This window comes from Hylobates moloch, unplaced genomic scaffold, assembly GCF_009828535.3.
Source record: "Hylobates moloch isolate HMO894 unplaced genomic scaffold, HMol_V3 SCAFFOLD_5, whole genome shotgun sequence".
Taxonomy (NCBI): Eukaryota; Metazoa; Chordata; class Mammalia; order Primates; family Hylobatidae; genus Hylobates; species Hylobates moloch.
The window spans coordinates 148,765,239-148,788,671 of NW_026652280.1; the positions used below are offsets into that span (position 1 = coordinate 148,765,239).

The window sequence follows — 23,433 nt, forward strand, 5'->3', positions numbered from 1 at the left end:
CTGATTATCAAATAAATGCAAATCAAAACTACAATAAGATATCATCTCACCCCAGTTAAATGGTTTATATACAAAAGACAGGCAACAACAAATGCTGACGAGGATGTGGAGAAAAGGGAATCCCTGTACACTGGTTATGGGAATGTAAATTAGTCCAACCATTATGAAGAACAGTTTGGAGGTTCCTCAAAAAACTAAAAATGGAGCTCCCATATGATTCTGCAATCCCACTGCTGGGGATATGGCCAAAAGAAAGGAAATCAGTACATCGAAGAGATATCTGCACTCCTATGTTTGTTGCAGGACTGTTTACAATAGCTAAGATTTGCAAGCAAACTAAGTGTTCATCCACAGATGAATGGATAAAGAAAATGTGGTACATAAGGCGGGGCGTGGTGGCTTACACCTGTAATCCCAGCACTTTGGGAGGCAGAGGCGGGTGGATCACCTGAGGTCTGGAGTTCCAGACCAGTCTGACCAACATGGAGAAACCCTGTCTCTACTAAAAATACAAAATTAGCTGGGCGTGGTGGCGCGTGCCTGTAAACTCAGCTATTTAGGAGGCTGAGTTAGGAGAATTGCTTGAACCCAGGAGGCAGAGGCTGCAGTGAGCCGAGATTGTGCCATTGCATTCCAGCCTGGGCAACAAGAACGAAACTCTGTCTCAAAAAAAAAAAAAAAAAAGAAAATATGGTACATATATAACGGAGTACCATTTGGCCATAAAAAAGAATGAGATCCTGTCATATGCAACAACATGGATGGAGGTGATTATGTTAAGTAAAATAAGACAGGCATAGAGAGATAAACATCACATGTTCTCACTTATTTGTGGGATCTAAAAATCAAAACAATTGAAGTCATAGAGATAGAGAGTAAAAAGATGGTTATCAGAAGCCGGGAAGCATTGGTAATAAGGGGTTGCAGATGTGTCGGGGGGTGGAGGCAGAGATGGTTAATGGGTACAAAAAATGTTAGAAAGAATGAATAAGACCTACTATTTGATAGCAAAACAGGGAGACTATAGTCAATAATAATTGTACATTTTATAAAAAAGAGTGTAATTGGATTGTTTGCAACTCAATGGATAAATGCTTGAGGGGATGGATATCCCATTCTTCATGATGTGCTTATTTCACATTGCATGCCTGTATCCAAATATCTCATGTGCCCCTTAAATATATATAACTACTATGTACCCACAAAAGTTAAAATAAAAAAAGTTTAAAAAAGAATTTGAGCATAGATCCTCTGCACTCTCTTCCCCTTCCAATCAGCTGGAACCTGGCCATGGCAGTGACCTAGCTTTCAACATGCAGATGTCTACAATGTCCCAGGGCAGTTGTTCTGAAATTGTGCTCTTAGACCTCTGAGGATCATCAAGACCCCTTCTAGAAGGTCATAGGTCAAAACTATTTTCCTACTAATACTATGACATTATGTGCCTTTTTTACTCTCACATTCTCACAAAGGTACAGTGGAGTTTTGCAGTGGCGACAGGAAGTGTGATGTCACAGCAGTTTGAATACAAAAGCAGATATGAGAAATACAACTCTCTTCTATTAGCTAGAAGTTAAAGAGATTTGCAAATACATAAAGCAATGTCTCTCTCATCACTTTTTAAGTTTTGGAAACTATGATTACTTTTCTAAAAATATGTTATTCAGGTTAACTTGTATGGATTTATTGTTATTTTGAAGGACTTAACAAATACTTATTTTAAAATTTGTTTTAATTTCTCATATGGTGAATATCAATAGATATAGCACATATAAATGAAAGCTTTTTGAGGGCCTTAATAATTTTTAAAAAGTGTAAAGAGGTCCTGTGACCAACAATTTTAGAGCTGTTGCTCTAGAGTTGGAAAGACAATGAGCTGGAAAAAGCCCTGCATCTCTGCATGAATTTCAGTGAGGACTGAAACTGCCCTGCCCTCATTCACAGTGAGGCCATCCATTATATAAAAGGGAAATAAGTTTCTGTATTATGCTCCTGTGTCATTGTGTCTTTCTATTATAGCACCTGGGATTTACTCTAAATAATACAGCCAATAGTCACCTAAGTGGGGGGATACTACTATATCAAAAAAAACTAAAATATGTGACATTGATTTGCTTGGGTAGCAAGGGCACAGACATTTTAGGGTGGAAAGTTGATAACCCCTGTTATGTCACTGCATAACATCATTATGACTGTGATAACTTGGGAAGCAGGTCATGTTCCAATGGAACCCATAGCTAAAGAAATGGCTGGAAAGAGCTAGAGCGTCTGTGTACGCTGACTGCTCTTTGCTGCGTTTAGCAACATATTACAAGAAATAGATTAACTCAAGAAAGAACTGACTACTTTGTGAGCAGATTTAAGAAAAAAGAAAGTATCCAGTAATTTAAGACCACACAAGGTTAAAAAAGCTAACTGCTTGCATACCTCCAAACAGCAAATTAGGCTGTTGCAAAAAGAATTCCCATTTACCCACCACTACCACCAAAAAAAAGGCACCTAGCCCTGAAGCAAAACCTAGACTAAGCATGCTGCCTTTCTACCCCAGCCTGCTGTTTTAGATGGCCTCAAGCTAATTGTCATTAAAATAAGAAAGCAAAGAAATCACCACCATGCAATATATCTGTGTAATGAAACTGCACTTTTACCCTCAATCTATAAAAATGAAAAGAAAAAAGAAAAACGGGAAGATAAAAAAGAAAGCAGCTTAATAACTATCTCTGGAAAAGAACTTATGATATAGTTACTAGCACGGACTGGAAGCTTTTTGTTTTTTCCTCTTTTTGAGAGGAAATCTACCAAATTTGGAAAGAAACAGTTTTTACCAAAATAAACATAATTCTAGCCAAAAAAAGGCATTTTTTTTAAACTTAAAATAGGTCTCAGCCAGTTGCGGTGGCTCACACCTGTAATCCCAGCACTTAGGAGGCTGAGAGAGGATGAGCACTCAAGGCCAGGGGTGTGAAACCAGCCTGGGTAACACATGGAGCCCATCCCTACAAGAAGTTTTTAAAAAACTAGCTGAGTGTGGTCCAGGAGTTCGAGGCTGCAGTGAGCTACAGTGGGGCCCCTGCACTCCACCCTGGCTGACAGAGAAGGATCTTGTCACTTAGGAAAAAAAAAAAAAAGGAGAGGAGAGCATATTAGTCTCCAATATACTACTTCAATGTGTCATGCAAATAATGGACAAGGAAGAACTTCTCAGAGGCACTGCCAGGACAAGGACCCTTTGCAATCCCTGCCTAACAGGATTCACTATGGTTCAGTGACTACTGTATATATTCCCAAACTTTCCCTTTTTGAATAGAAGCCTTTATTTCATTGTCCCGGGCTTGCTCCTCCACTCTTTATTAGTGGTATTAGTGGTAGACAAGGAAGATAACTTGAAGTTCAGTTTCCAGGTGGCTGAGTATGAGAAGTCAAAGCCAGACCTGATGAAGAAAACTATATATAGAGTAGAGATTCTCTGCTTTTGAACTAAATGATGGGACTCTGGTTGTTCTACTTTGGGAGTGAGTGGGTACATTGTATGTGTGGGAAGAAGGGGGCAGGCGAGCATTTGCATGGCCAGAGAGGCACACTGTGGGAGAAGCTGCTAGTTAGTTCTCCCAGACTTCCATAGTAATAGCATTGCTGCCAGGCACCTGGCTGCCCAGCTGGACTCTACTTCCCGGCCTTCCTCTCAATTCCGACAGGACTAAATTCTCAGCAATGCCATGTGAGCAGAAGCGATGGATGTCACTTCCAGATCTGAGACTTCAGACCTTCACATTCTCTTCCCCTTCCATTCCAGCTGGAACCCATATGTGATGACAACACTGTTTCAACCATACGGCCAGTGACAGTGTCCTAGGAGATAGCAGAAAAACCTGGGAGGAACCATGGTCCCTAAATGACCTCAAGGAAAAAAGCTGCCCAGTCAAGCTGGACTGTTCACATGGAGACTATTCCAAAAGAAGAAAAATACACTTCTTCATTCTAAAAGCCATTTAAGTGTTAGGCCCTTTTGTTACAGTGGCCTGACCATCACATATATATGGCTGATATCAGAAATTCACCTCTTCTCACACCCCAGATCTGTGAGGAAATCTTGGGGAAAATGTTGACATGTGTGTATGTGCCGACATTTGCACTAACAAACAAACAAACAAAAACTAAGTTAAAGCAAAACCTTGAGGAGATGCAGTATAATAAAATATATATATATATAGTTGTATCCTTTATGATAAACCAGTAAATGTGTTTTTCTGGCTTCTGAGTCACTGCAGTGAATTATACAACCTGTGGAGAGTGTGATGGAAACTTTGAATTTATAGACTGTCAATCAGAAGTACAGGTGGTTGCTGGGACTTGCAACTGATGTCTGAAGCAGGAACAGACTTGTGGAAATAAGCTCTTAACCTGTGGGGTCTGAACTAACTCTGGATAGTGTCCAAGTTGAACTGAATTCTTAGGCACCCAGTTGGTGTTGGAGAATTGGAGAATTGGTGTGGAAGATCCCACACATTTGGTCTCAGAAGTGGTAGCAGAAAAAAAGACACCCCAGAAGCTTAAGCCTACATAGGGTGTAGAATAATCAGGGCTGACCCTGACACTGCTTTACATAAACATTTCAGCTTTGCCTCCACACCTGCTTAACTCCCGCAGGATGAGCAAAGGTGACATTGACCTCAGACACCTCTGTACTGCCCACAGTGGCAAAGAACATCTAGGCTGCTAGAATGTCAACCTAAGAAGATGTTAAATTGGAACTTTTCAGCCTCAGAAGTGTGGTTGAAAACCATAAATGTAAGTTACTGTACATTCTACATAGAGATAACAGACCATCCTGTAGAATTTGCTAACAGACCCCAAATCAGTACTGTTACCCGTGACTAGGCTATATAAGAGAAGATGTAGATTGATCAGGTATCCAGAGAGAGTTACCAGAGAGTTATGCTTTTTGGAGGGAATCCTCTCTTCCTTCCCTGTCCCACCTACTGCAAGTCACATGAGTAGGAATTTCAGGATTCTGATACACCACCTTAGCTTTCTGAGTCTGAATCTGGTCCAAGCTGGGGAAAGCAGATATATGTTAAAGTGAATAAGAAATTAAAGTTTTGATTTAGATTGGACTGGACTTTTTAAGAGCTGACAATGAGATCTTTTGTTAATGTTTTTTAAGTCACCAGAAAAGCCAGGGACTCTTCCTGAGTTATGATTCAACAAAAAAGAAAGATACTCAACATAGCATGTTTAAAAAGCAATAGACAAAAAAAAAAAAAAAAAAATCAAGTAGCTTCACCTGCTCGTACCTACCAAGTTCAGCACATTCAATATGTGGGTGGGAGAACCAGGTTTGGGTGGCAATGCCTGCCTCCCTGCCTATCACGCTTCTACCAATAATCAAGAATCACATGGAATGGCTGCCATAGCACCCGCTTTCAACAGCAATATAATGTGGTAGCAACAGCAATAACAAAACTTCATCAGATATTTTGCAGTTTTTCTCTCTTCAAAGCCAGAACAATTAGAACCAAGCCCTTAAGCTGACTGAGCACCAGAGGTTCTGGACTTACGGTGGGAGAGGAAACATAAGAAGGGGAGGCAGACATTCTAGCACAATAGGTGATCCAAAACCGTCAATGGGAACATTCAAAAAAATGTTTTGTAAAGCTACCCCTGGTCGTGAACTGCCCAATTCCAGGATCCTTTCATGTGATACATAAACTGACATCATATTTTACCTAATACTGTATAATACGATATCTGTAATATGTTAAATGCTCCTTGAAATAAATAAGAAAAAGATTAAAAAGTCTGTAGAAAAATGGGCAAAGGAAAACAGGCAATTCACATAAGGAAGAAATACAAATGGCCAATGAGTGTATGAAAATATACTTAACCTTGATAGTAACCCATGAAATGCAAATTTAAAACACAAAACGCCATTTACTTATCAGGTTTGCAAAAATTTTAAATATGAATCATATCTGATTGGAAAGGGTCGGTAGCGAAAGATACTCTCATTCAACATTGATATAACTTGGAAAAGTCATTATAAAAATTTAGAACGCATTTGTATATGAGCACGTGCACGTGTGTCCATACATGTATGTATGCATGTAAGTATAGAAAAAGGTCTGGAAGAATATATAACAAACCTAACAGTACTCCTATTTCTCAGGAAAGGAGGAGCAGCGGAATGGGAGAGCGTTGATGGACTTTCACGTTTTACAGATAGAATTAAAATTTGTATGAGCATATATTACTTCTGTAATTAAAAGAAAAAATTTTTGAAGCAGGGTCTTGCTGTGTCACCCAGGCTGAAGTGCAGTGGTGCCATCTTGGCTCACTGCAGCCTTGATGCCCTGGGCTCAGGTGATTCTCCTCCCTCTCAGTCTCTCTTAGCCTCCTGAGTAGCTGGGCCTACAGGTGTGCACCACTATACCTGGTTATTTTTATTTTTATTTATTTTTATTTTTATTTTTTGTAGAGATAGGGTTTCGTCGTATTGCCCAGGCTGGTCTGGAACTCCTGGGCTCAAGCCATCCACCCGCCTCAGCCTCCCAAAGTGTTGGGATTACAGGCGTGAGCCACTGAGTCCAGCCTTAATTTCTTTTTAATGAAAAATCAATTAACATAAGCTTTTCAAAGCTTAGATATATCAAATATTTTAATTGATTTATTTTCCTTTAAAACAGATGTGTTGGGAGTTCAGCAGGCATAGCCTACTCAAATTTTGGCAACTGAACCCTATCTTAATCTACGTAGGTGGTTCAGTATTTCACAACCCAAAGAAAGTTTCCTCAGTTGGCATGCATATAAGTACAGGGTAATGTTTTGCATCCCTGGACAGTACTGAATAAGGCTTATTCTTAGTAATTCAAGATAAAAAACAATTGTATGAAAAGTATTTTGAATAAATTTTAGAGAGATTTGCATTTTTCAATAAAATGAATTCTATTATTAGTTATCTTTCCTTTTGGCAGAGACTGTCTTTAATTTTTAAGTGTTTGCCAAAGAAATGACCTTCTGCCAACCCATACTGACATATTTGCCTGTTTTCAGACCAGAATTCATTCAAAAGCACCACAAGTCTTCCACGAAGTCTTTTTGTTTTTATTCCCCAAATTTTAAGCAGAAAGTAGTTCATTTAAAATATAAGGAGACATACTTACTTGGTCCTCAAAAGATAGGGCCTGGGCAACGTCTCTTGGAAATCCATCAATAACAATGCCCTCTTCATCAGGTATTTGCATCAATTTTTGTTTTATCTCTGTAATTGTTGTTTCCTTTTATAAACAGAAAGGATAAAAAAAACCACAGTTAAACTTAGTATACTCAATCGGTATGAAAACATTTTGCAGAATAAAAGAAAATTATACAGCAGTACCTGTGGGGCCAATTCTCCAGTTGTAATTATCTTGGCAATAAGACTCCATTTCCTGTTGCTGCTGGTACTGTGGATCTTCTTTCTTAATAATTCTCCCACAGAAATGTATTGGAATCCATAACGTTCTGCAATTTTCAAACTCTGAGTGCCCTTTCCACTTCCTGGACCACCTAGTATTTAAAACAGGCAAAACTGTGATCTTCTGATACAATAAGGACCTCCCTTTTATACAACTACTACTTCATCTGGGATGCAGATTCTGTGTCACCAAGGCAAGGTGGTTAACGGTTCCATTTGTGGCATTCTCAGGGCTGCCTTTGAATGTAAAGCAAGTAGAGACTTCGTCAAGGAAAGAATTGTCTTGACCAACTGTATTAAATGAGAGATACAGGTTTTTCCTCTCCCTATTTGAGCAAATAGCTAATTAAAAAAATTTTTGAACAGTGTAGTTGAAAGAAATCTTGACTATTTTTCTATGTAAAATCTAACATTTTTCCCTCTGTAATCAAAGAAAAATCTGTGGAATATAAAAAACAATGATCAAAGTAACAATAATGGATTCCATGCCAACAGAGTTAATGTGTAATTCGGTGAAATGTAACCATTATTTTTAGACAAAGGCCCACCAGTATTTACACAGCTTATTTAAATCTTTTTTGAAATGTTTGCTCATGCCTGTCCTTGCCTTATATCCTTTGAATTCTAGAGTTTTATGCAATGTAAAAATAGACATATAGACCAATGGAACAAAATAGAGAACTTAGAAACAAATCCACACACCTACAGTGAACTCATTTTCACAAAGATGCCAAGAACACACACTGTGTAAAAAGCAGTCTCTTCAATAAATGATGCTGGAAAAACTACATATCCATATACAGAGGAAAGAAACTAGATCCCTATCTCTTGTCATATGCAAAATAAAATTAAAATGGATTAAGGACTTCTATGAGATTATTTTTCAAATCAAAAGTAAGTTTTGGTTTTAAATAGCTGCTTTTAACCTACTAATATATGGGCATATCATGAATTGGCTTGAAATAAAAAAATTATCTGACCAATTCCATTGACAAATTCAAACTGATTTATTCCTTGAAGAATCAGGTATCTTTCAGAAACTATATTTCCACACTTAATCACAACCACCAAACTAAGAGATTATACACTCCATTAATTTAAAAAATTCAGACACACTAAGAATGTTATTGTACTTTCAAGAAAAAAAATTTTTGTCAACTAATGGAGGCAATAGTAGACAACAAAAAATATGATTGGCACAATTGACAGAGATATTCTCTGTCATTAATTTGTTGGATGAGCTTAATTACTGAATGTTTCTATCAAATTAATTTTACTTCTCTCTAAAGCCAGAATGGGCTTAATTTTGTTCTGTTCACTTATCTCTAAAACTTATAAATATTAGGGTCCATCTCACTGATATTTTATGATTACGTTAACATAAGAGAGATTCATATCTGTTCCAAGGGAGCCAGCGTTAAAAAAATTCTGCAGTGCTGGAAGAGAAACCATGTGGGCATCTATACCTCACTCTCACATTTTTAGGTTGGAACTAATACAAATTTGTAAGGTTCAGGTACAATTATTTTATAATTCCATAAAAGTCATAAAATTGTCCCAATTCTCTCAGACAACCTAAGATACACCCTCTCCTTTCTTCCCTTGTTTCAATCCTCTTGAAATTATTTACACTTATTGGTTCTTCATCATTCTTGTAATATATAAAATGTTACAACATGGTGTGTAAGTCTATAACAAGAATCACAATCTTGGGAAACAAGTTGATTTTACTGAATAGAAAGAAATGTGAAGTGGGGGAGATTTGAGTATTTATATATTCTCCAAAGATCTTTGTTTATTGAAATATTTTAATCATTTTCATATAAAATTCATAGTACACACAAAAAATATTTGTGCTCTTTTATACAAGATTAATTTGCTATCAAACATTTTCATGAACAATCGAGCTTCCATTTGTTCATCCTGTTAATAATGACCAATACTTTATTACTTGCAGCAAGAACAACAAAACAGAAAGAATGTGTTCTGTCCACATATAAATCTCATCATAAAATGATGAGATAATTCCAGATTATTTTTCATCTGTAGTTCTATCATTTATTAAAGTGTTTCCTCATCTTCTATGTAAGGACTTAAAATGTTTAAGCATAAAAAGAATGCATTCCACTTGCAAGAATAGAGATTTATGGCATAACAGTGGCTACCATAAAGCCATAAAAATATTTTAACTCTTCAAAAACTGACTTTAAACTCTCTTTCTGTAATTTTGTTTTTAACAATTCAAGGCTAGATATATTTACAATTTCATTTTCATTTCACTTTAAAATGTACAAATGTCATTCCTTCTAGTCTGGTGAGCTTAAATTCTTGTTATAGCTTGGTGTGTTTATTTGCACGCTTTTGTCCTAGTTGCCAACATTGCTATGTCCTCTGGAGCACTACTTCCTTGCATGGGGTCCCCATAAATTTGGCACTGTGTTAATGCAACCAGCTAGAACAGCTTTGAATATTTCATGCCAGAGTTTTGCTTTTGGTCATCTCTGTGAAAGGTGATTCTAACTGGAATGTGAAAACAATGACTACGTGTTGCATGTTCACAGGTCTCTTCATGATTTTTATAGATTTTGAGAAAGAATTTGCAAAAATAGCAAATTTTTTTCTTTTTTTGAGATGAGGTCTGTCACCCAGACTGGAGTGCAGTGGAGTTCACTGCAACCTTGAACTCCTGGGATCAAACTATCTTCCCACCTCAGCCTCCCAAATAGTTGGGACTACAGGTGTGTGCCACCATGCCCAGCTAATTTTTAAAATTTTTTGTAGAGACAGGGTCTCACTATGTTGACCAGGCTGGTCTGAAACTCCTGGGCTCAAGTGATTCTTGACCAAATTCCTTGACCAAAAAGGAATTTTTCAAAAATATTTAAAACATTTTCATGTTCTATTCCTTGTGAAATGTCACGGGGCTGATATTTCCATATTCAACGTAAGATTCATAGTGGCAACTTTTAAAATGAACTATTATCATTGTTATTTTGGTTAATACTCAGATGTTATGTGCTATGTAAAACACTATTCTATTAGATTTGTTTGCCTTTTAACAGTGAAACTTTGGGTTTATTATAGGTGCCAATTTGCCATAAAGAAGATTCATTTATATGAATCTTTACCAATATATTATTATTTATTTTTCCCTCTAAAGTTAATAGTGAGTAAAAATTTAATTTGTTGATTTAAAGGGGGAAAAATCACATCATGTTTAGAAAACTTTCTTTTTTTCTTCTAGAAACACAGTCTCACTAGGTTGCCCAGTCTGGACTCCTGGGCTCAAGGGATCCTCCTGGCTCAGCCTCCCTACTAGCTGGGACTACCACCACATCCAGCTCTTAGAAAACTTCAATTGGCTCAGTTATCTGTGATCAAGATTAAATAAATTAAACCACAGGACAATAAATCTTGAAGGCATTACTTTCAATTCATTATAGAGAATTTCTATGACATTTTATTGGGAATCTATGAAAATGCAATAGGCATTAGATTATATAATTATAACAATTTCTATTTTATTGAAACTTATACTAGGAATATTTCCATTTATTGTCCCTTGAGCTTTTGTTTCTATTGCTTGTCATTACCCAACTAAGTATTTGCACATATAATATATGATTTACTTTTTTGAAATGTAAATATATAAACAAAGGTAGCAACAGTATGAGAATTTTTGCTTTCTGTCCTCATACCTATAACAAGAATGATTTTTGGTCGAGGTCTGGTGGGATCAAAAACCTCATACTCCTCAATCAACTCTGCAGTCTCAGAGAGATCCGTGTCACTTTCTATGGAGAATTGATGGATTGGAGGGAGCCGGTCATACCGCCGATATGGAAAGTTTGAGTTTTCAGGCATTACTGCAAAAGAGTAAGATAACTTTGAAAAGGAAAAAACACCATAATAAAACACTCTTCATACTTAAACAATTAGTAAAAGCAATTTTAAAATTAAATGGGTTTTTTTCTTAACTGGAAGAAGTCTCCCTAAGTGGTCAGCAGGCTTTATCGTAAAGGGTCAGACAGTCAATATTTTGGAATTTGAGAGCCATGCAGTTTCTATTCAACTTGGCCATGGTAGTATGAAAGCGGTCATAAAAAATATAATAAACAAATGAGTGTGCCTGCATTCCGATAAAACTTCATTTATAAAAACCGGCAGTGGGATGAACTTGGCTCATGAAACTTTGCCGCCCTCTGCCCTAAGAGGAACCTTCTCAGATACTGCCTAGTCTTGTTTGGTAGGTTGTATACATCGTGGCCTCTGCAAATGGTGGTCTCTGGAGTTATGTAGTACATAACCTTCACAAGCATTTGCAGCTGCCTGTCCATAAAGCTAATGCTTACATATTGTGCATTTCATTCATTCAACAAATATAGATAACCTGCTTACTATGACCCAGAAATGCTACTGTGGTCCAATGGAATGGCTTGGTGGCATGATGAATAAAAAATTAAGGTACTGTCACGGTCAGTAGGAGGGTGCAAATAATTCCTACAATTGGAATATCTTGTAACATCATCTAATTGTACTTTATCAATTTACTTATTATTTTTAATCTACTTGATTTAAAGATGTAAAAGTTTAAGTTTGTATCTACAATGGCAACAAATATTTGCTATTTATTGCCGTTTATAACATGCCAGATACGTTAGTGTGTTAAGAGTAATTTGGTGTAAGAATAAGATGTAGTCCTGTCCCTTCAGTGCTTATAAACTAGAGCTTATATGTTTATATCTTATAGCTGTATGAATACCAGCCATGGTAAGTGTTAAAATGAGTATCTCTCTGATAAACACCACAGTAATTTAATGAATTACATTTGGGCTGCAGTGGTAAGAAAGGACTTGCAAAGGAGGCAGGACCCGACTTTGAAAGACAAGCACAGGTGATGAAATGCAGGAAATATAACCCAGTTGGTGGGAACAGTACAAAGACTCCGAGTCAGAAATGCAAATGACATACTCAAAAGGACCGGAGGGCAGGGCTGGCAAGTCCAAACCAGGGAGATGGTCTCAACCAGTTGTTGATATATAGTTCATGGCTCCCTCTTCTTTACCTCAGGTGTCAGTATTCCAGGAGGCACAGAGAAACACTAACTACCTAAAAGGCACTTGCACAAAGCAAACAGGAGGCCACCTGGCCTTCCATGAGGAATTCTGCTAAGATGACTACTGTATCTTAGCATGGCATAAGGCTCACATCTCCTCCCAGAGATGTTGATCCGTTAGAACTTTCCATTCTCTGTTGATACAATAAATAAGGCCATTGACCATGGGCCCACTAGATTCATTTTAGCTTCATGAAAAGCACTGGGTAGTCTGCAGATGACAGCAGATCTCTTTTAGAAAGAGCTGGGAAGGGCTACATCAGGAAAAGCACCAATAACAGTATCCTGCTCTGCCTTGAAATATCAGTTCATCCAACATTAGACAAAATTCGAAACATTATCCTTGATTACTTTCTTCTCTCTCTCTGCACATCTACTCCCAAGACTTTATTTGCAAAACATATACCAAATGCATATGCTTCTCTCCATCTCTACTATCACAACTCTTCCCAAGCCATCATCATATTTTACCTGGAATATCATAAAAGACTATTTACTGATCTACCTGCTTCCATGCTTGCCACCACAATCAACTGCCTGAAATGTTCTTCCCCTGTTGCTCCCATGGCTGACTGCTTGTCGTTGACACTTTACCTTAAAGGTCACCTCCTGCAAGAGGACTTTACTGACTTTCTAATCTAGTGCAGCCTCTTAGTGAGTCTCAGGCACACCACTCTAATGCTCTGCACAGCATCTACTTCATCATCTGAGAGTTTTTTCATTTATCCACTCATTCATTGTTTGTCTTCTCCTATTGGATTATAAATTTCATGAGAGCAGGGGCCTTACCCATGGTCTGGAGCTCTGTATCCCTGGGATCTAGAACTGTGCTTGGCAGATGGTCAGTGTCCAATAAATATTTGTTGAATTAATAATAAAAAGAACGTCTTACTGAAGTAGTTTCCCATAGAGAAAACTCAGAAGATAAAATGGGTGGGCAGAGCGTGGTTCAATGTGGAGGTCCCTGAATCCTTTACCACAGTAAAGGGTTTAGCTTTAATCTAGTAGAAAGCCAGTGGAGGATTTGCAGGGGAGGGTTGGTAAGAGAAAGGAAGCAATGAAATGAAATATATGTTTTAAGAAGGTTAATCTGCTAGTTAGAATGAATTGGAGCAGGGAAAGACTAAGAACAGAAAGAGTAGCAGCTAGGTGGCTGTTAAAGCAATCAACAGATGAGAAATAAAGGCTTGGGCTAGGGTGGTAGCAGGGGAAATGGAAACGGATGGCCAGATCTGAAGGATACGATTAGGGTTGGAATATGAGAAATGAAAGGAGGTGACAGTTCAAAAGCAATTGCCAGGTTTCAAGTCTAAAAGGATAAGGACCATACTGCATTTCATATAGTATCTTTCTGTTCTCTCTTTTCTGCTCCAGCAATATTGGACTTCTCTCATTCCTGACCAAATTACAGCCTCTTTGTCTGCCTCAGGAACTTCTCTTCTCTGTTCCCTGGTACAATCTCTTTCATCCTTCTCTAGCTAACACACACTTAGCTTTCTGCTCCAAGTATAAGCACATCACCTCTTCCAGGAAGCCGACCCTGAACCCCAGCCTAGGTTACATTCAGCCCTTTGTTAACATAGTTAATTCCTTAACCTATGATTTTCCTCTAGTGCCACTGTGCTCTTGCTTATATTTCTACTGCTTGACTTCACTGCTAGACTGTAAGGTCCCCAAAGGAAGGTGCCATGTCTGTTCTTTCCTGGTGGTTGTATTCTCAGTCCTAAAAGAACGTCTGACACATAGTAGTACTCAACAAATGGTTAATTTATTGCCCAACTGACTTATTGGCTGACTTCATGGAAACAGGAAAAGAAGTAAGTGTTGGTTTTGAAGTAAATATAGTGTGTTTGGTTTTGGACATGTTGAATATAAGATAATGAGATATTCTGGAAGACAGGCTCTATGAATGTTTGGGATTATGGGATTAGAACTCTTATTCACAGATAATTATTCAATTGTATGCATGTGGCAGAAAGAAAGGGATGTTTACCTCATATTTAATGCTTTAAAGACAGCCAGCCAATAATTTAAACCTTGCTTTATCATATTTTAACTTAGGAAAGTAACTTGATTAGATGATGAAAATGTTTCATTTAACAGAATAATTTTTCATAGTAATAACACACTAACATAGCTATGGCAATATTTTTTCAAAAATGCATGAATCACTCATTTCTAGAAATAATCAGCATGCTTTAAGATATTGGGCAGTTAGCAATTTTGTTGAATGTAATAAACTATTCCATACATTACAGCTAAAGCCTTCAAAGCACAAATGAAGAAAGCATTGCATGAAACAGAATTGTATTATTACAGGACCAATCAGTTTAGAAATCATTTTCCATTTTTTAGCATATCTTTCAGATACAAGACCGTGTGATGCAACATTCTTACCACCATAGGTATGTGAAAAGTTTGTATTTGATGATTAATTAAAAGATCCCTGTGTGGGAATTTTGGTAAAGTATCAGTGAGTATGGAGAACCTAAAATTAACATGCCATCTTATTTTAATGAAAATTAAGCCTACATTTTCCATTCTTGTTTATCTAGCTTATCCTGCTAGATCGGGAATTCCAAACTCACAATTTGTGTACCCAATATAGCCCCACAGATGTGTTTTTTTCAGCGGGACATTTTTACAAAATTTGTACTGGACTTTTTTTTTTTTTTTTTTTTTGAGACAGAGTCTCTCTCTGTTGCCCAGGCTGGAGTGCAGTAGTGTGATCTTGGCTCACTGCAAGCTCCACCTCCCAGGTTCACACCATTCTCCTGCCTCAGCCTCCCGAGTAACTGGGACTACAGGTGTACTTGACTGTTTTTGAACAATGACTGTTCTCTCTAGTTCTGCTCTCTAGTTTGGCCACAGTCCTTACCATTCTCTACTGACACATGCCTAGCTTCTGTGTACAATCATAGTATCAAATAGAAGCATCAAGATTTCATTTTGTTGCAGTCACTTTTACATCCAGTCAGAGCAGCTTTCCGACTAAGTAGATGTCATAACTTCTTAGATTTAATTTTTAAAATGTACCTGAGGTTTATTAGTACTTTAAGGTTGAGCAGATCCCCATATTTACCTCCCGTGATGTAACAAAGGTACGGGGTATGTATTTAACAGGGAGCCAGACATTAAGTATGATGACACCCTGAGAAGTAAGCTTCTCGTATGTTGGGGATGTGTATTAACTGTTCAAGCCCACAAAAATATCATTTATTCACTAAAGCAGTAATGTATTAAGTGGTGTGCTGCAGCAGCAACTGGCTAAAGATACGACCATGAGTACCTGCTGCCCACAGAGACGGCACATCTAAGCTGTGTCTGCACAGTTTGGAGTCCTAAACTCCAATTCTGTTCATTTGCTACTCTGTCTACCAGGCTGTTCTCAGTGAACCAGAAATCCCGCTGATTTACAAAGTGTGAACTTTATACCTGGGACTCTGCTTGGTTATCAAACCAGAAAGTGGGTCTATGAATAGATTGTATGGTAAGAGAAAAATGTCTTTGGTATTGTAAGGGTTGTAAGGGTCAAATCAAAATATTTGGTGCAAATCTGATTTAGTAAGTATATAAAGACACAACCTTACCTTAGGACTTCCCATAGAATGTAACCACATGGCTTATTTTGTACTGGGTGTTATTTTACCTCCTGCCTATATAAGATGGACAGTGGTGAGAGACCTTGTACAGTAATGGGATTAATTGCTCTCTAAGACTCACAATGCTAATCTTATTACCTTATAGTCACACTAAAAATTTTCTATTTCTCTGTTTTTTGGTCTGTTATAACATTTGAACGTTTCTAAGATTAGTTTTAAATAGCAATTTCAGACATCTCATTACTTCTCAGCAGCATTGGGAAATTTGGTCAGAGTCATATCATTGACTTCTGCATGAATGGTGAAGGACTCTTTTCTTTAGAGATGTTTCTGAGGAAAAGCTATTTCTGTTTGCCTTCTTTTGCTTATGTTCCTTGAAAATTAGCACACTATGACTTTTTCCCACACTGCATTCAAATAAAATCTATGTGGGTCATGACTAATAAGGTTAAGCAAACTAAGATTTGCTTCCTGCTTATATTCATTGCAGATACAATTGTCTCCATTTCAGATTCTGTCTGTATAGCATAGACCTTTCGTTGTACAATTTTTGAGAATGGTTTCAGTTTTGAAAGTATAATGATTTTGGCTACTAGAACAGAATTTAGTTCCCTCTAATTTGAACTGATGCCAATTTGCACATACTATTATACGTCTCAACTTCATCTAGAGCCTGAAAGGCTGGTTGGCTCATGTTGAACCCCTAATTTTGATACGCACATATTTCAGAAAGAGATCAAAACACCATAAATCTTCTCTAATGAACTGCGGTTTTTAGTTCTAAACAACTCCGAAAATTTAAACAAGTTTACTTCTCCCACTTCTTTTATAGCACCCAAATGCCTAGATTAATGTATTAGATTAATACATTGCATTCAGTAGATCCTTAATACATTTTTATTGAATTAACTAGTGTTAAAGTGAACTAAATATGGCCTGAGAAGGACTCCGTACTTCTGTATTTGAGTCCTTGTGGACAAACTGCAACCTAGCTTAATAGGTAGACAAGACTGAAAACCTAACTTAGGAGTATGCACCTGTAACAATAGCTGAGTCTTGGCCTATCCCAGCAGCCGTACTTCAACCATTCATACACTGCTGAGTGTTCAATAAGGCAAATGCTGAGCTGTAACCAATCCAGCCATTCTGTACCTCACTTTCAATTTCTGTACGTCATTTCCCTTTTTTTTGTCTATAAATCTTCTTCCACCACATGGCTGCGATGGCTTCTCTGTGAATCTACTGTGTTTCTGGGGTTGCCCAATTGGTGAACTGTTCATTGCTCAATTAAACTCCTTTAGATTTAATTTGGCTGAAGTTTTTCTTTTATCACTAGTATAAACTTTACATGCATTTATGCAGATGCATTAATATGAACTCTGAACTTGGAAACATTAGTAAGCCAAATCTCTTTCTAGCTAATAAAAAATGCTGAACTGCTATGTAATAACTACCAATTATACCTGTATTCTATTCATTTATTGGGAGAAATCTTACTTGCAATTTTAAGGAAAATGTATGTATGGTTTGCTACTGTAATTTATTTTACAAAATAATGAAGTCAGTAATATAAAATTTCATTCAGCCTCTAGTGAATTGTTGGACAATGGTATGTAATTTTGTCTTTTTATGGACGTGATTAGAATTAGTAGCACAGAAAAATTAATCACGATCCAATGACTTCAGGCATTTGTAAACTCAAAAAACGAAATCACTGCATATAGTCTATATGGCATGTTTTAAAGAGAATTGCTATAACTATAAAACTGTCTATTATTCTCCATATACATTACCATTTCTTAGAAAGGATCTCCGTGACTGTCCTCCATTTAGTGGAGGTAAGGTCTTCTTTTCCTGGCTTACAAATGTATCCCATTTCACCTTGTCACAGCCACCCAGTTCCTTTACTTTCTGTAAACAACCTTCCAAGTATTCTACTGGATCTTCGGGCTTAGAACACATCAGTCCATTCAAAAGACTCTGAAATATAACAAAATATGTACAAATAAAATATCTTTTAAACCCACCTTTGTTTTTTCTTTAATTTAATTATTTTTTTGAGATAGAGTCTCACTCTGCTGCCCAGGCTGGAGTGCAGTGGCACAATCTTGGCTCACTGCAACTTCCACCTCCTTGGTTCAAGTGATTCTCCTGCCTCAGCCTCCTGAGTAGCTGGGATTGCAGGTGCACACCATAATACCCAGCTACTTTTTGCATTTTTAGTAGAGACGGCGTTTCACCATGTTGGCCAGGTTGGTTTCGAACTCCTGACCTCAAGCGATCCACCCACCTCGGCCTTCCAAAGTGCTGGGATTACAGGCATGAGCCACTGCATGTGGCCCCACCCACCTTTGTTAAAATAGTATTATGGCTCATCTTTGAATTCTGGTTGTTTTTGTCCTTTGCATTTGTCTTTTAATAAACAATTAGAGTTGAAATTACGATCTGACGGAGTCATTAAGATAATCCCTTAAATTCTTGCTTATTAGTTTTCAGTTCAGCATTCTCTGCCTCTTAAGCAATTCAGGCAACTAGATAGTTTAAAATGGAAGAGCCATTCACTTCATCACAGTGAGATAAAATGCAGCATGTGAAAATGCCCCGGTCATTATTTATCTCACTCCTACCCACCCTTTATGTCTCTAAGCCTCAGTTTCTTCTTTTATAAAATGGGGTTAATAATAAATACCTCATAGAGTTTTTTAAGAATTAAATAATTTCATATTTGTACAGTGTATATTAAGTGCTTGGCATATAGTAAGTGCCCAATAAACTTTGTTGGTGGTTTTAGTTATTATTACTATCAGGAAGTCTTCTCTGAATCCCTAGGTTGGTCTATGAACCCCTTCTTCTGTGTTCCCATGGTATCCAGCATAAAACATCACACTTGTCATTTATACTGAAACCACTGGGTTATGAAATGGTCTCTCTTCTAAACTATAAGCTCTTCAACAACACAGAGTGAGTCTAATTCATTTTTCAATCCCCAGATACTGATGCTTTCCCTGGCATATTTAGGTGCATATTTAACTGTTTTCCAATTGGGAAAAAAATCCCTCAAAGCTCAAGTCTAACTGAGACTCAAAAAAATTTAGGTCTGAGACTAAACAAAAAAAATTACTGTTTGACATAGAGAAAGTCACTACAATATCCACTGAGATTCCAGAGGGGAAAGGAAAAAAAGCATGATCCTGCTATTACTTTTTTGGTTCATGGTGTCTGATGTGTCACTGGTACTAGTTTCTAAAAACGCTACCAGTTTGGAAATGCTGATTCCTGGAAGCTGGACTGATGTGCAAAATATTTTCCTTTAGAGTATTGCATGGAAAAAGCATAAAGGATTGTTCTTACCAATATACATTGTTAGTATACAAAACACCCTTTGAAGGGCTGACATCTGTTTAAATACAGTATTTTATTTTCAATTATTTCCTGTGTAATTTGCTCAGAATGGTAGGCAATTCTCACTAGGTACATTTGTTTTCTGAAATCCTAAATAGACTAAGCTAGAGTGTGTACCTCCATTAGCCAAGTTCAATTGCAGAGGGAGCAGAAAAAACTACCTGGGCATCCAATCCAGTTTGTCAAAATCTGTCCTATATACACACACATTGCAGTTGAGCTTCTCACATTCCACCCATATGCCAAGCCAATATTAGCCTTATTAATAAATAAAAGCCTCTATGTCATATATTTATTTGCATGCCCAGTGCATTCTCAGCCCTGTGTGACTTTATTATCCCCATTTTATAGATTAGGAAATCATGGCTCAGAGATGCTAGTGATGGCTCAAGGTTACTCAACTAGAAACTCCTAGGCCCAGGATTTCAATTCAGTGTTTCCAATTCCAAAACCCATATGTTCTTCTCTGTACCTGTTGCAGAAACGTGATATGAGATAAAAGAAAACATGAGATTCTCTGTGCCCTCTGCAAAATGCCCTCTTTTTATCCCTACTATTGCCTGAAATGGGTGAACACACTCAATGACTCTTTTCTGAAAATATACATTTCCAGCGTCCTTAAACAAAACTGGTTCTCCAAAGGGCATTGATTTTAAAATGGGAAAATGAGCCCCATTCCTTCATGGATAATTCAAATCTTTTCTTCTAATAGCCAGCCACTATCAGGGATTGAGGACAACCAGCACATATTATTGCTCAGTCTCTCAGTGAACCCTTTGAGACCTTGAATAATCTAATTTGACTTTCCACAGTATTCAAAATGATTGCCAAATCTCTGCTGTAAGGTACAAGATCAATATACACACCATAAGGTTAGCCAGAATTAAGAACTCGTGACAAAATAATAAGTGGGTTTAAAAAAGTCTAAAACTGGAAACACATTTCAAACATGAACCTACCAGAGATATCCCATATTCCATTTAGCTTACATGATGTCTCAAATTAGGAAGAAAGCTGAAAAGGTCAGTTAGATATATTTACTTGTCTGACAATACATCAATACAATAATCAGTCAGTTTGTCTGTAATAGCGTCTAAAATCCACAGCTGGGGCCAATGTCTTGGTGTTTAGTAGACAGCTAATTGTTAAACTTCGTACACCTGGAATATTGTGGCGGGCAAAATCCATTTTAAAAGCCTGAAGTATTTAGTTTTACAGTCTACACTCATCACATGGAGAACTGCCAGATTTTCCTTTCCTCTTGAGCTGCGCGTAGCACAGATTCGTCTTACTGAAGGATGTAACCTTTGGAGGTCACCAGCAGTCTACTTCCATCTTCTCATTGTCCAGAAGTGAATCTAAGTCCATTACTGTATTTCACCCAAGCAAGCTGACTTCCTTTTCTGGGTGTGCATTATTTATCCCATTCATATGCAGAAAAGTAAATAAAAAACATAAAACCTTAACAAAAAGGCCTGCCATAAATTACTTGCATACACAGTGTAGATTTTAATAAACTATCAAAATTCTCTGTGGTTACCTTCCACCAAGAAGGAAAAACAGTACCCACATTTATAAAGAAAAAAAGATGTACTACGTAGGAATTTTTGCAATCACGTGGTCCTCCTACAGATGTTTTTAATGATTCTTTTAGAAGCGTAGAAATGAAATATATCTCAGTAGTAATCTTTGTGAGAAAAACCTTCGCCTCTTAATTTCCATATTTACTTTTTGAAAATAAAAACAAAAAAAGAACAACTCTTAAGATTCCCACATATTCCCAAGACCTGTCCTTATGCAACACCACCTAATTATTTTCACGCAGGAGTAACGCATTTGCTAGATTGGGGCTTAACATACCACGCTCGAGCTCAGTGAGTGGTTTACCTGGAAATCTTGACTTCAGATGACCTGAAAACGGTGGCTTACAGAGGTGAGAGAAAAGAAGATCTGTAATTATGGCAACCCATTTTTAAAGACAGTTTAGGGAAACTGAGGCAAAATTATTTTCTCAAGTGGTGCTTTAAAATTCCTTTTAACAGAACAAATCCCCCAAACAGAGGGGAAAAACCCTCATGACCTTTAGTTTACAGTACCAGTCTATCAGTTTTCAGAAATGGGGAACGAGGTTTGCAGTGAATGGATTTCCCCCTTCAGAGCACGCTTAGGAAGCTTGGCTTGCTTCTATTCTTTTCTCCTCCTCCCCCCTACTTCAAGCAAAAGCACTGGAGATTCAGGAATGTTTTTAAATTCAAATATGAGGCGAAGGAAAGGAAGCCAAACGATCTGAGACAGGGGCTGTGGCTTAGAACCGACCAAGGTTCATTCCTCAAGCCTCCTCTCTCTCAGTCACCAAGTGTCCCCCCATTCCCGGGTCCCGGTGCAGATGAGGCTGTGCTGCGGTCTGAAGACTGAGCAACAGGAGTCCGCCCGCCTCGCAGCTCCCTCCCCGACCCGCTATCTCCAGGTGGGTTGTCGAGCACTGGCGAAACCTGCGGCCCAACCCTTCCTAGGCAACGGAAAAAACGTGCTCAGGAGTTCATTCAGCGAAAGCGCACAGCAAGGCTGGGGGCCTGTCACCGGGGAGGTGGCACTGGATAGGTTGGGTTTTGCTTTTTGCATCTTCATCCCTCTCTTCAAAGCCGTCTCCGGGGAAGGCTGCCTTCGTCCACATTTCCTCTTTCCCCCAGGGGTTCCGACCCTCGACAAGTAGAGTGACTAGGGCTCTGGCTCCCTCAGTTTCGAGTCTTTACTCGCTGCTGGGCGACAATGCAGACACCTGGCCTGGCCCTCGCCCCCAGAGAGCGCGGCCCGGCCGCGGTCTGCAGCCCACCCTGGGTGTCCACATCCGAGGGGCGCGATGGGGGCAGGCTGCTTTCAGAACCCTGCGGGAAGACTGAAACTTGATCTGTCAGATGCAGGCTTCTAAGCCCAGCCATCTGACAGGGACCCTGGCAACCCGCGGGAAAGGCGACTACCCTCGGGCGAGCGGGCGAGTGCGCTTCTGCAAGCCCCTTCAATTACATGCCCCGTGTGGGGAAGGTGGGACGGGGCGCGGCTGCCTCACCCCGAACCCCCGAGATGCAGTCCCCGGATGCTACCGCCCGTCGGCCAGCCCTAGCCCTACCTCAAAAAGCTGAGGGATTTCCCTCCGGGCCAGATACTCCTTGGCATCGTTGGTGTTCATGGCTGTGCCGCGCGTGCCTTGGGGCGCAAGCGGGGAGGCTCCCGGGCTGCGGCGACCTGAGCCGGGGCTGGCGCTAGGGCTGGCAGAGTCCGCGCCGAGCAGCGGTGCAGCCCTCTTTCTCACGCGCACTCAGCTCAGCCTCTCCGCCCAGGCCAGGGACCCCCCTCCGCCTCTCCCCGGGGGCTGTGGTCTCCGCGCTCCCGCCGCCCCCGCTTCGGTTCCAGCCCCCGAGCCGGAGCTGCAGGCGCCGAGCAGCTGTGCCGCGGCTTCCCGGGCTGCCAGGCAGCGCGGCCGCCAGGGGTGGAGCGCAGGGAGCGGAGGAGGGAGGACAGCGTGGCGGACGCAAGGCAGCAGCCCGCCCGCCTCTCCGGTTCAGCGCGCCGCGCTCCGCGCCTCCCCGAGCCGGGTCTGCGGCGGCTGCCGGTCACGCTGCGCGGGCGGGCGCGAGGTGCGGGGGTGGGGGCGGGCGCGCGCAGGGGGTCGAAGTCATACCCCTCGGTGCCGCACCGGCGCCGGAGCGCGACGCTTCCCTGCGTGCGCCGCCCAGAGATGCAGCTACCCCGGACCAGGTGGCCAAGGGAACAGGGTCGGGGTCTGTAGGAACCTGCGACCGTTTCGCTTCTCCGAACCTTGTACACACACAGACACACGCACGCACATACACGGTTACCTC

The 23,433-nt window shown here is 39.4% G+C and overlaps 1 protein-coding gene across 2 annotated transcripts in view; it reads right to left on the reverse strand.

Moving 5' to 3' along the window:
• AK5 (adenylate kinase 5) overlaps positions 1-23,121 on the reverse strand; it is a 296,002-nt gene extending 272,881 nt beyond the window's left edge. The window contains exons 1-5 of one of the 2 annotated variants that reach the window (XM_032155547.2): positions 22,701-23,121; positions 17,965-18,151; positions 11,152-11,319; positions 7,376-7,545; positions 7,161-7,274 (exon numbers count right to left, since the gene is read on the reverse strand). In XM_032155547.2, coding sequence (XP_032011438.1) covers positions 7,161-7,274; positions 7,376-7,545; positions 11,152-11,319; positions 17,965-18,151; positions 22,701-22,760 — 699 coding nt within the window. In that variant the 5' untranslated portion in view covers positions 22,761-23,121. The remainder of the gene's footprint in view (positions 1-7,160; positions 7,275-7,375; positions 7,546-11,151; positions 11,320-17,964; positions 18,152-22,700) is intronic. The other variant, XM_032155548.3, reaches the window with a different exon arrangement.
• Between the last annotated feature and the right edge of the window lie 312 nt (positions 23,122-23,433).